Source organism: Gobius niger (assembly GCF_951799975.1).
Source record: "Gobius niger genome assembly, chromosome: 7".
Lineage (NCBI taxonomy): Eukaryota > Metazoa > Chordata > Actinopteri > Gobiiformes > Gobiidae > Gobius > Gobius niger.
Window position 1 is genome coordinate 28,020,021 of NC_136858.1, and position 12,879 is coordinate 28,032,899.

The 12,879-nt window shown below is 40.5% G+C and overlaps 1 protein-coding gene across 1 annotated transcript in view; it reads right to left on the reverse strand.

The window, feature by feature from the left end:
* The window catches only part of b3galnt2 (beta-1,3-N-acetylgalactosaminyltransferase 2), a 47,259-nt gene extending 46,480 nt beyond the window's left edge, over positions 1-779 (reverse strand). Inside the window, exon 1 of the mRNA XM_079559782.1 lies at positions 512-779. Within this exon, the coding sequence (XP_079415908.1) occupies positions 512-620 (109 nt within the window). The 5' untranslated portion in view covers positions 621-779. The remainder of the gene's footprint in view (positions 1-511) is intronic.
* Between the last annotated feature and the right edge of the window lie 12,100 nt (positions 780-12,879).

The following is a 12,879-nucleotide window of genomic DNA, read 5'->3' on the forward strand; positions in this document are numbered from 1 at the left end:
GATATGAGGGGAGAAAATCAAATCTCCAATGACCACGTTGAATGTTACAATAATATTTCACAAAACTATTTCAATACAGCTCCTATTACATTTAAACATGAAGCTTTTTTTTTTCTATTGCTCAAGACTAAAATTAAGTGTTTAATGTAGTAACTAACTAAGCTATTTTAACACCCCTGGGTTTCTGGCTCAGGCTACTGAAAAAAAAGTGTACATTTAATGACCAACCTGTGTTACTTTGCGATATATCGTGACTTCTTATTGCGATTACGATAATTCGGCGATACATCGTGCAGCCCTGAAGCAACTAAAAGACTGAAGCGCCACACATTCACACTCTGTAATAACTGGAGAATGAAGAGACCCAGCGCGCGACTACCTGTTTCCAGCCCAAGAACCAGCGCGAGCAGCAAAGCCAAAGCCGTGAGACTAAAGTTAGCCACATCCACGCGAGCAAAACAAAGTTATCTCGGAGGGAAGAGCCCCGGCGGGGAAGAACCAGAAAAAGTACCCGAGGTTGTGTTGTTGTCCAGCGGGTCTGCGGAGCGTCGTTGAGCCAACCACAAGTGCACCAGGAGGGCGATGGCACAGGGCAGCACTACGAGCGCTAGCCTCCGCATGGACAGAGCTCTTCGGTCGGCGGGAGCAGCCTGGAGGAGCCTCGTCTCGGTGGCCCGCCTGTGTGCGCCTGTGTGCGGTCTGAGCTCCTCCGTGCGAGCGCTTCATTTCAGCAGCTCTCCTCCGGACCCTCGGCACTGCCTCATGTCTGCCTGCGCCGCGAGAGAGAGACGGACCAATGGGAGACCAGGAAATCCTGCCGCGGAGCCGCGTGGGAAATGTAGTTCCAGGGGGTGGCGACCAATCAAAACGCTTCAGCTGTAAAATGTAAATAGAAAATAATAATTGAATAAATGGATGTAGTGTGTTAATGAGTTGTTAATAATAATACTTATAAAAAACAAAATAATTTATATTTATCTATTTATTGTAATTCAAGCTGATTGTGATTTGCTGTTTTGAAATCTTATTAACGTCATACCCCCTAAACCGAGTACATTTTCTCTAGTTCGGCTTTAACCAGATCTAAAAACTTATTGACTGTTTTATGCCTCTCAGCCAAAACTGGAGAGCAACAGTGTAACGCCTCATTGATTGATTGATTGATTGATTGATTGATTGATTGATTGATTGATTGATTGATTGATTGATTGATTGATTGATTGATTGATTGATTGATTGATTGATTGATTGATTCAATTCAATTCAATTCATCTTTTTTATTTGAGCATCTGAGCTCCACAAAGTTCTTCATAGGAGCAGAGTTCAGCACAGTAATCAAGCAAAAGAAAGATACATGCGTCGGTGAATCGCCAAATAGATAAATAAATAACGTGGATATGATGCTCAAAAGGAGTAGGCAGAAGCTTCAGCTTGTTAGAGCCTACCCCCTTTCGTACTTAAGAAATAGATACATTCATTAACTATGCACAAAGAAGATATGACATATAGTCATTTTATCATATTCCAGTGACTATACAATCATCAATATTTATGTTACAACATTCTGTTGGTTCCAAGACAGGGAAAGAAAACTCAATAATTACAAATACCCATCACTGCCAATAACAACGAGTCACCAATGTTAAGTTGAACATTTGTTCCTTGATTGATGATTGATTGATTAGCAACCTAAGACCTACAAAAGTGATCATAACTTTTTTGTCACGTTGTTGCCACGTTTTTCACATTTTTAAGCGTTTTTCTTGCTTTGTCGGCAGGTTTTTGCGTCACTTTTTTCATTGCTTATTTTGTCATGTTTTCGCCATGTTTTTTTTTTGCGTTTTCATCCTTGTTTTTGTCGTTTTTTTAGCTTTTAGATTTGGATAAAGCTGAACGGGAGAAATGTGCTCGGTTCAGGTTGGAGTCATGAGATTAAGGACATAGTGTTAAAGGGACTATACGGAGTTTAAAAATGTTAAAAAGTAAGTATTTCCTCCCCCTACATGTCCTAATGTGTATGAGCTCAGACCTGTTCACCACAACTGCCTCTACAATCCTGCACTGTCTCCGTCATGCATGAGCTTAATATAGAACCTGCAGTTTCGCGTAAGACCTGAGGTGGCAGTAGCGAGTATAAAAATGACCAACTTGCATCTAGTCCCTTCAAGCAAAAATACTTGCTTATTAACTGAAATGTACTGAATACGATGGTAAACTAGGCTGTTATGTGAACTGTAAAGCTCTTGATTTACCGGTCCGTCTACTTTCCAGCTCTTGTATGGTCAAAATGAGTTTCCTTTGCAAGGTGGGTGCACCTGCTGAGATAGGGTGAGGAGACAGGGTGACCCCACCTGCGGCCTGGAGCTGGAGGAAGTATGCCTTGAATGTGGAAGCAGATGGATGAAGGAATAGAGACTCTTTTTACACGTTCAGACTGAACCCACAACCCGTTTGCAAAGAGAAGAGGCCTACAACCGACATCTATTAATTTGTTTTTAATTGCATATAGATTGCAGTGGTCTATTCCTCAGTATTACTGTACTTAACTGGCTCTGCAGCAATGAACAAATGTGGGTAACGTATATCCTGCTGAGAATCAAAGAAATCGCCCGCAAGACCTTAAAAGACCTACAATCTCTTCCTTTGTTGTTGAAGTTCTGATTGTGCTCAGTAGATTATTAACATATCTCAGAGTCAGCTTCAATAAAATAGCTAAAAGTTGAATGCCTTATTGGTATGACTGAAAACTCATCCAAAAACCTTGTCTTCACCTATAAACTGTAGATATTAAACTAAAGTTGCCCATACATCCAACTTTTTGCCCTCCAGGTTTATTCTGCCATTAAGTTACACTCTTATCAGTTTTTTTCAAAGGCCGTAAAGATATTTTTATGAGATTTGGGAAACTTGTGCTCACATAAAGTTTAGTATAAGGGCCGCCCATTTGGGGAGCACTGCTGTGGCCTGTATTTTAACATTTTACGGCAACATTAAAATAAAGCAGGCCAGTGCAGTTTTCCCAAAGATCTTTAAACGTGAGAACAGAATTCGGGAGTAAGCAGAATTGTAAAACACCCTCAGAAAACTGGAACACACGCGATAAAAGATGTGAGCGGTTCAAGCCAACATTAAGTATTCAAAACAAGTGTATTAGTTTGTCCTGGAAAACGTCAGGTCCCATTCAAAGAAAAGCCTTGCATCTGGTAGTCGACCCCAGAACAAACGCAGCTTCCATCCCTGAGTATGTTGTGAATGAATAATGCACGAAATTGTAAAGTGACTTTGAGCAGATGGCAAAGCTAATGCAGTATTATTGTAAATGTAATGTCATTATTCCAATGATCTAAACATTTGGAGAATGCAGTGTGATGCGCTGGGTAAACTTTGTCACTAAGATGCATTTTGAAATCTTAGGATTCCTGGAACCGCCACTTTAACGTGGTGAAGAGGTTTGAGCGCCCGAATGATCCTGGGGGCTCCCCTTATGAGAGACCAACAGGCCCGGGTTGGAACCGTGAGGCCGTCCTTCCGTGGACCCACCACCTGCAGGAGGAGCCATAGGGGCTGGTGCTCACGACCCGGCAAGGGATAAGTGGAAGGAAATGGATGGATGGATGGATGGATGGATGGATGGATGGATGGATGGATGGATGGATGGCCAAAAAACTCTAATATTTTGACAGCCTTTAGCTTTGCTTACAGCACGCACTCGCCGTGACATTGTTCCAATAAACTACTGCAATGTCAAAAGGCTCAGTCTTGCATTAAATATTCACCATGTTCTTGTACTGATGATGGGAGCCGTTACAATAGTCTAACCAATGGGAGACAAATGAATGAATGAATCTCTCCCAATCTGGTTTAGACAATATGTTTTTTAATTTTAGCCATGTCTTTGAGGTGGTAATAGGCTGCTGATGTAATGGACTTAATATGACTGTTGAAATAATAACAATCCACTGACCACAATCAGACCATCAACAACAAGGCACAAAGTGGAAGAGATTGTATAGTCTTTTAAGGTCTTGCGGACTATTTCTTAGTTCATTGCCTATGCCCATATTGAGTAAGTAGATAGTGAAAAATAAAAAGTTGGTGAAAAAGTTTAATGATTTTACATTTCATGTCTAACAACGGCTAGATCCTCAATGGGGTTAAGATCTGGACTCTGTGGTCAATCCATGTATGAAAATGATGCCTCGTGCTCCCTGACTCCTCTTTCCTAATGTGAGCCTGGTGCTTGCATCTTGGAATAGGCCCGCGCCCATCAGGGAAGAAGAAATGAATTGATGGAATAACCTGGTCATTCAGGATGTTTAAGTCATCGGCTGATCTCATTCTCTGAACTCATAGTGTTGCAGAACCTCAATCTGTTTTTAGGAGCTGATGAATAGTTTACTTGCTACTTAATAAAATAGTTATTGTGCTTTTACTCCAAAATGAAAATGTCACTGCTTCACTTTACATAAATACCATAAATACCGTACAAAGGAGTCCACCCCAGGATTCAGGCAGTAGATGTGTCCAGGGGTACATTTTGTTATCTGCAGTTTTTTAGAATAGAAAATAATGTGAACTCAGCCAGCCTTGAAGAAAGCCCGAGACATGATTGACACGATCCTCCTACTTCCTCTTTTTTCTTTCCCATACTGACCCTTTACCTCAGGCACATTACCGTCTTGTTCATCCTTGTTTTGCGGACCCCCTCATTACGCAGATTCCCTTCACTGACAGACACACACTGTTTATCAGAAAGGAAAAGTCTGTTTGTAGCATATTCATGGTTTCCTCACAGAGCTCCCAGCGTCCTGCCACACTTCAGCCTCTGCATATCCAACACTCACCCCCCCCCCCCAAATCTCTCTTTTTATTTATGTTTCTCTCATTGCGCCGCATTGCATTTCATCTCTGCTTCCTTTGCCCTGCAGAGGTTCAACACAGTTGGAATGAGTGAGTAAATGTGTTCTACATAACGCCTTGTTTTTCTGGCTGAGAGGCATAAAACAGTCAATAAATTCAATTTATTTTGTGGTATTTTGTTGTGACCAAACGTTAACCTTTTTGCACATTTGACTTGACATAATTAAAACTCTTGTCTGGCCTTTTAGAAATATCCACACAAATATACATAGCATTGCAAAACATAGGCCTCGCTTTGAACAATCTTCTCCAGTTAATGTGCTCATTGTTGTATAAGTACACTTTCAAGTCTTCAGTACTTTGCAAAGTGTATGCTGCCACTCCAAGCTAAAACTAGATGAAGAATACTTGCAATAAATGAGAGATTAATGGCATATAAGATTTGTATTAAGATACTGTATCTTAATGAGACCGTTTCTCATTATATAATTGGCCAAGTTGATAATCTTCATGTGAATTTGGTTCCATATTTGATCTTTCCGCAGACGTCATTATTTTGGGCATTAGACATGAAATGTAAAATCATCAAACTTTTATCACCAACTTTTTATTTTTCACTATCTACTTACTCAATATGGGCATAAGCAATGAACTAAGAAATAGTCCGCAAGACCTTAAAGGATCTATATCATGCTATTTTAGCCATTCCAAAGTTAAGTATAGGCATTTATATGATATATTGTACCTCTACCACTATGGAGCACTCATTTTTGTGATAAATATAAGTGTTTTCTGGAGGTATTTTTCAAACCCGGAAGACACAACGCTTCGATTCAGTTAACTCCGCCCCCTCTCTCCGCACATACAACTTTACCGTAATATAAATAAACAGCAATAAGTGAAGATACTTCACATTGCAGTTATAAGGAGTTGACATCTGCAACACAGCCTCATAAATGGCTAACACATATGCTAGTATGCTAACCCGCATTTGGATTGACTCACCGCTCTGCTCCATCGCTGTTTACATTATGGGACTTGCGTTGGTTATAAAAGTTAATCCACTTTGATTCTGGCGAAGGTTCACCAAACATCCATCAGTGACAGTCACAGAAAAACAATATTTTGGTGATAGTCGCTGAATCCAGGAGAAAAAAACAACTTCAAGTGGTCTCATCTTGAAAAAGGTTGAATAAACTCCCGTCCTCGTAGCCAAACGCGCTTCTTTTTCTCCGTGACATTATCGTTAGGTAAGAATAAAGAACAGGTGGGTCCAGAATAGGTTATAACGAGCTCCATCTTCACAGCTGCAGCGCAAACATGACTGATCTGTTCAGACGCGATGTGTTTGTTTTGGCCACAGCTGACCTGGAAGCACCTCGGGCACATTCCTTTTTTTTTTTCTTTTTCCTTTTTTTTTTTCTTTGTTTCTCTCTTACGACAGAAATAATGAAAAAGCTGTTTTACAAATTAAAATCCGGCCGTAAGCATAGAATTAAGACATTGCATTACAGACGTCGAGCACTTCCGTTCCGCTGTTACGACACAACTGAACACTCAGTCGTTCACCAGGAGAGGGCGGAGCAGCTGCTCAGAGAGCAGGATTCAGGAGGATTACTGAGAGCTGCGTGAATGAAGCCACAAACCACTCTGGGGGTGTTTTTGATAAGGAAATAGCATAACAACATGGCTAAAAGCTCCAAAAAGTCGATTTTGCATGATATAGGACCTTTAAAAGACTGTACAATCTCTTCCACTTTGTGCCTTGTTGTTGATGTTCTGATTGTGGTCGGTGGATTGTTATTATTTTAACAGTCATATTAAGTCCATTACATCAGCAGCCTATTACCACCACAAAGACATGACTAAAATAAAAAACAGATTTGGAGAGATTAATTCATTCATTTGTCTCCCATTGGTTAGACTATTGTAACGGCCTGTTCAGTGGCCTCTCTAAATGAGCTGTTCGACATCTGCAGAACACCCAGAACTCTGCGGCTCGAGTTCTGACCGGAACCAGGAAATACGACCACATTAGTCCAGTGCTCCGGTCTCTGCACTGGCTTCCTGTCGCTCAGAGAATAGAATTTATCATAGCTCTGCTAGTTTACAAGTCTCTTCATATCTCCTATTTTAAAACAGCTTCATTGGCTGCCAGTGTCCTTTAGGATCATGTTTAAAACTCTGGTTCTAGCCTTCAGAGCCGTGCATGGTCAGGCTCCTTCTTATATCAGTGCTCTGGTCCAGCCTTACACCCCTGTGCGGGCTCTGAGGTCTGTGGATCAGAATCTGCTAAAGGTTCCACGTACGAGTTTTCGATCCTTCCAGGCTGTTGCTCTCAGGCTCTGGAATGATCTTCCGCCCTCTTTGCGCTGTATTGACTCTGTTGATTCTTTCAAAAGCGAACTTAAGACACATTTATTTGTTCAAGCTTTTAATTAGCTACTTTTGGGCTGTTGTGATTTCTGTGTTGTTTTGACCCCTTTTTATATTGTAATGTAATTTCTGCTTTTAACTGTGTTGTGAAGCACTTTGTGGCCTTTGTCGGTGAAAGGTGCTTTATAAATAAAGATTACTTACTTCATGATCGTGCACCAAAATATACAGCTGACGTGGTACAGCCGTATGAACCATCTCGGCGAGGCTGCAATAAGTTTCACGCAGCCAAACTGTAGAACAGCCTCAGCGAGGACGTGAGACAGGCCTCAATCCTTACTATGTTTAAGTCCAGGCTGAAAACATTTCTATTTACTGTCACTTATGGCAATTGATGGTATTTTAACTACTTTTAATATATAGTTTTAATATACGGATACTTGTGGTTTTGCACATTTTTATGAGTGTATTGATTGATTTGTTTGATTGTGTTTTTATTGTGTTTTTGGTGTTGCTGTGAGGCACATAGAGTTGCCTTGTGCATGAAATGTGCTGTGTAAATAAATTTGCCTTGCCTATTAACGTCTCTCAGAGTCAGCTTTCATAAAAAGGCTGAAAGTTACAATCCTTTTTGGTAAGACGGAAAACTCAGTGCATCATCCAAAGACCTTTTCAAGTGTATTCTGCTATTAAGTTATAGTTCAGAACTTAACATGGGGGGTGGTACTTGTTTCAGATTGAAAAGGAAAGAAAAAAAAGTCAATAAGATCAATAAGAAGATACTTTGCAGTGTTTAAGAGTGTTTTAGCTTTGATTTGAACACAACACATGGTCTATTTCCCTCTATGTAACTGGCCGCATGCACAATGGCCGAAATTTGCCTTCAGATTGCTTGTACACATTCAGAAGTGCATTTGCCCAGCTAATTTAATAAAACACAAAATAATACATTTAAAGTCCATTTTAAAAGTGCATTGCAGACACAAGAGCAGCAGCTTCACCAGAAGGAATGAAACTGACTGAGTGACATTAAAGGCTACAACTTCAGCTCCCTGATGGCACAGGGCACAAAGGAACATTTACACATTATTCTTGGCAGAGGGACGTCAGTGTCTCTGATGGAAGGAGCTCAAAGTAGGGGGGACAGTGGATCACTCCCATCATCTATCTTATGACTGAGACGATGCATTGCTTTACTTTGATGCCGAGACAGATCAGCTTGTTGTCGGTCTGGGATTTTACTGCCTTGTTTTTACAACTCTGCCAAGTTTAGCTCTGTCTTTCGCTAAGTGGCCAAACCAAGAGGCCTCAGTACACTCTCAATTATGGTCACTGGATTTAAAACCTCTCAGCTAATGCAGCAGGAAAAAGCCTTTGCTGTGTTTTCTTCTAAACACATGGTCATTTAATGGGAAAGAGTTGTCTCGAATCGTTGCTAAACACTTGAATGAGTCCACTTGCTTTGACTGATGTGTTGGAACAGTGTATTTGACTCCTCCGGGTTCCTTTGGCTGGAGAAGCACATTTCTTCAGTGTTATTTATGTTGAGCTGGAGGTGACTGTCCTCAGCCATTCTGTATAAACGAAAGGTCCAAACCAAAAAGGTTGGTAAGCACCGCAGTACGTCATCCTGTTGTTGTAAGCCAGGGTTATAGGCAACGTCAGGCCCGGGTGCAGAATCTGGCCCTCCAACACAGAACCTCTGGCCCCAGTATGCTTTTGAGAAATATTATTATGCAAATAAAAGATCAAATACCTGTTGAAGTACTCTAAAAATGTGAGAAATTGTGTCTTTTTATAGTGTATTTTTTAACCTCTTAACCCCCACCTAAAGCGAGCCCATTTTGTCCAGTTTGACTTTACCCAAATCTGAAAATTCCAAATAGGGTCAAAATAGCAACAAAAATTTGATGAAAACGAGGATGAAAATGCAACAAAAGAGCAACGAAAACATGAGAAAAAATAAATGAAGAAGTGACATAAAAGCTGATGCTGCTCAATTATAAGTTCTTTTAAATGCAAAATGGTTAAAATGATTCTATCGACACACACATGGTTAATCTGACGTTATAAATATCAAGTATTGGCTTAAATGACTTGAATTGAGGAAATGTATCTTGTTTTGAGTGGTTTTCACTCATTTAGACACTTTTCCTGATCGGACCAAGTTTACTTTGCTTGTTTGAGGACATTTCAGACCAGTTCTAGGTTAAATCTCGCTTGAAATAGGAAAGTAAAATTGCCAATGAGATAAGACCAATTTTCGTACCCCACTGGCAAAGAAAATTACCTGAAATAAGGACGAAATGTATCGAAACGAGTCAGAAACATCTCAGAACAAGTGAAATAATCTGGGACAAATGCCCAAGAACTTCTTAACTAGTCAAAACAACTAAAATTTGGATTATTATGCTCAAATTGAGATGTTTATACTGATCTAGTTAAATACTTTTTGCAGTGTAGCTGACATCGTAGAAACACGAAACTCTTCAAATATAACAACTGCATGAATTACAAAAAAAACATCTCCAGAAATGAGCAACACTTTGGATAAGTAGGAAATGAGGCCCTATGTCACAAATCCTGAAATATCCCTTTAAGATAATGGCGGGTCTCAGAGCCAGACCACTTTAGAACCACTGATGTAAAACATTGGCATTTGCAGAAAATGGTTCTTAACTTTAGGCTACAATGGTGAGGTTCGGCCCTTGGTGTTTGGGCTATTGTCTTGTGACTTTAGTTGGGTCATATTGTTATATGTGAAACTTTACATGAACCTGTGTCGGCACAACGGATGAAAATTAGCCTAAAGCTAAACTAAACCACAGCTTAACTTCAAACCAAACCATTTGAAAGCAGGAGGTGGATTTAAAGCAGTAGGCGACTGATAAACAGTGGGTTATGTTGGTGTGCCGATCTGGCTTTACTTATTCAATTCACAGTCCATAATGCTCATTTATTCAAAGTCGACGTGACAGAAACACATTATTAACAGTGTTGGGGCCTGTCAGACCTGACTAAGCTCAGATTCAGGCGTACTCCCAGGTGAGGCTGTCAGTGCACGCTCCACCGCTCCCGCCAAATAACGGCGACACGCCATTTCCATGTTAATATTATGATCACTGACAATCCAAACATCCCGCAGTCTCCTCGGCCTGCCGTACGTGTTTGTGTTTTTGTCAGTGAACGTTATGTTAATGCTTATGCTAATCCCGGAGTCACATTTGCAGTGCACATGGGTGGTTTGGTGCAGATGGCCTGGTGGAGTTTAGCCACAGGAGGTCCCCAGCTCACACAACACTGCTGCGGGAAAAAAACGACATGTAATTTGGTCAACAGAATGAAGCGTGGGTCTTTAATTTAGTGATTTTGACAGAATGCGGTGATTTTTCTGGCGCTGGTCTGTCGTGCATGAGCCCTGAACGAGCAGTGGTAAAGAAAAGGTCAGGGTTTCTGAGTCAATTTCATTTGCGGGGACGATGTGGAGGCTGAGTCATTCTGATGTGTCAAGGCCATAGAGAGAGAAAATTAGAGTGGAGAAGCTGATGGGTTCCTGGGCTGCACTGTGGTCGCCCACGGCTCTTGACAGGTTTCCCCAGAAGTATTGAAAAGAGTAAACCTTAACCTTTAAAGGCATTGTAGCTGTTTTTTTCCCCCTTGTAGACATTAAATAGCTCAAGTGTATCTGCTTGAAAATTGTTATCATCTGTGAAGAAGAAAGTTTTGCCACAAAATAAAGGGTCACTCGCTCTAATAGGTAGCTGGCTTCTGCAATGTCAAAAGATCCAGTGTTGCATACATTTTTCACCAACATCTTGTATTGATGATTGACCGCGCAAAGCCTTCTCCAGCACATCCCAAAGATTCTCAGTGGGGTTAAGATCTGGACTCTGGAGGTCAATCCATACGTGAAAACGGCCGATACATCCTGGCATCTTGGAATGCGCCCGTGCCGTCAGGGAAGAAGAAATCCATTGGAATAACCTGGTCATTCAGGATGTTCAGGTCAGTCACTCTTTGGGCACATAACAGTTACATCCAGGTAGCGACTTTCATATTTTTGGCTAGTAGCTGGAAGTTGTGCTTATGAACTCATCCCTGTTTGTAAACACAAAAGTCATGGGTTCAGGGCCTTTAAAGCAGTACTAAGTAACTTATTTACCTTAATAAATCCTTTCCGTAGTCCTTGTGGGGGTAATACAAGTGTTTATGGGATGATTGGAGGGTCTTTCATCTCCCCCTGGTGTCTCTGGCCAGAAAACCATGTTTGCAACTTGACTGCCACCGGTCCGGAGTCACCAATACACACTAATGTAATCACGAAGAAGAAGCTAACATGCTAACGGGCAAAGCTAACTGCGGGCTAGCGTCACTTTAAACAGTATTTACAGCCAAGTTTGAGTGAAAAAAAATATTTCCGTTGTATAATTGGATGCACAGTAACCCTCTCTCCCTTCGCCTTTCCTGTCAGCGTAGTATTTACTCTCCAAGACAATTAATAAATTAAAAAATCGTAACTTGCTACTACACCTGCAGTTGCGCTTATGGCCTCTAGGGGGAAGAGTTACTTTGTACTGCTTGAACTGTGAACAAATAAACGTGTTTTCCATCAAATTTGAACAACAAGTTTATCATAATGTTTTTTTTCACTGTGTGGATTTGAACATGTGTGACAGCCTGTATCTGCTATCTGCCAGTTTAGGGTTAGGGTTAGCAATTATACATATCCAAATCTCAAAGCGTATTGACAGGAGGACGTATATAGCCGTTACCAGTGTGATACCTCATTTGAAAGCCAATACCTTCTAGTTTCTGCAAAGATGTGTACGGTCTGTGTGAGTGAAACACAACATAAATCACATTTGCTGTTCCGAACCCTAATCATAAACCTGACCCTAAACCTAACCCTACTGAAGCACTGTACCCCCCATGTTATGTAAATTCAGATTTGCACTTCCATATTTTAAAACTATGGGCTACACTGCAAAAAGTAAATATCAAGCATTGTCTTAAATGACTTGAATTGAGGAAATATATCTTGTTTTAAGCGTTTTTCGCTAATTTAGACATTTTTCCTGATCGGAGCAAGTTTATTTTGCTTGTTTGAGGACATTTCAAACTGGTTCTAAGGTAAATCTCGCTTGAAATAAGAAAGTAAAATTGCCAATGAGATAAGACCAATTTTCTTACCCCATTGGCAAAGAAAATTACCTGAAATAAGAACGAAATGTATTGAAACGAGTCAGAAACATCTCAGAACAAGTGAAATAATCTAGGAAAAATGACCAAGAACAACTTACCTAGTCAAAACCACTAAAATTTGGATTATTATGCTCAAATTGTATGTTTATACTAATCTAGTTAGTTACTTTTTGCAGTGTATATACTGTACATACACATACGGGCCTAATAAAACTGCTTATAAAGGTTTCATGTAAACCTATAGAGTCGTTTGCATACAGTATAAAACCCTGTTCTCTGTTGTCCATGTCAGGTTATTGAAATCCCCTCTCTTCCCCATTCTAATCTTGCTAATTTGTTTCCATATCTTAACCAACAGTGCAGCGGGTGTTCCTAATAAAGTCAGCCGATATGAGTGCACAAAGAGACCAACACAGACAGGTTTGGGTTGCTGTTTCCTTT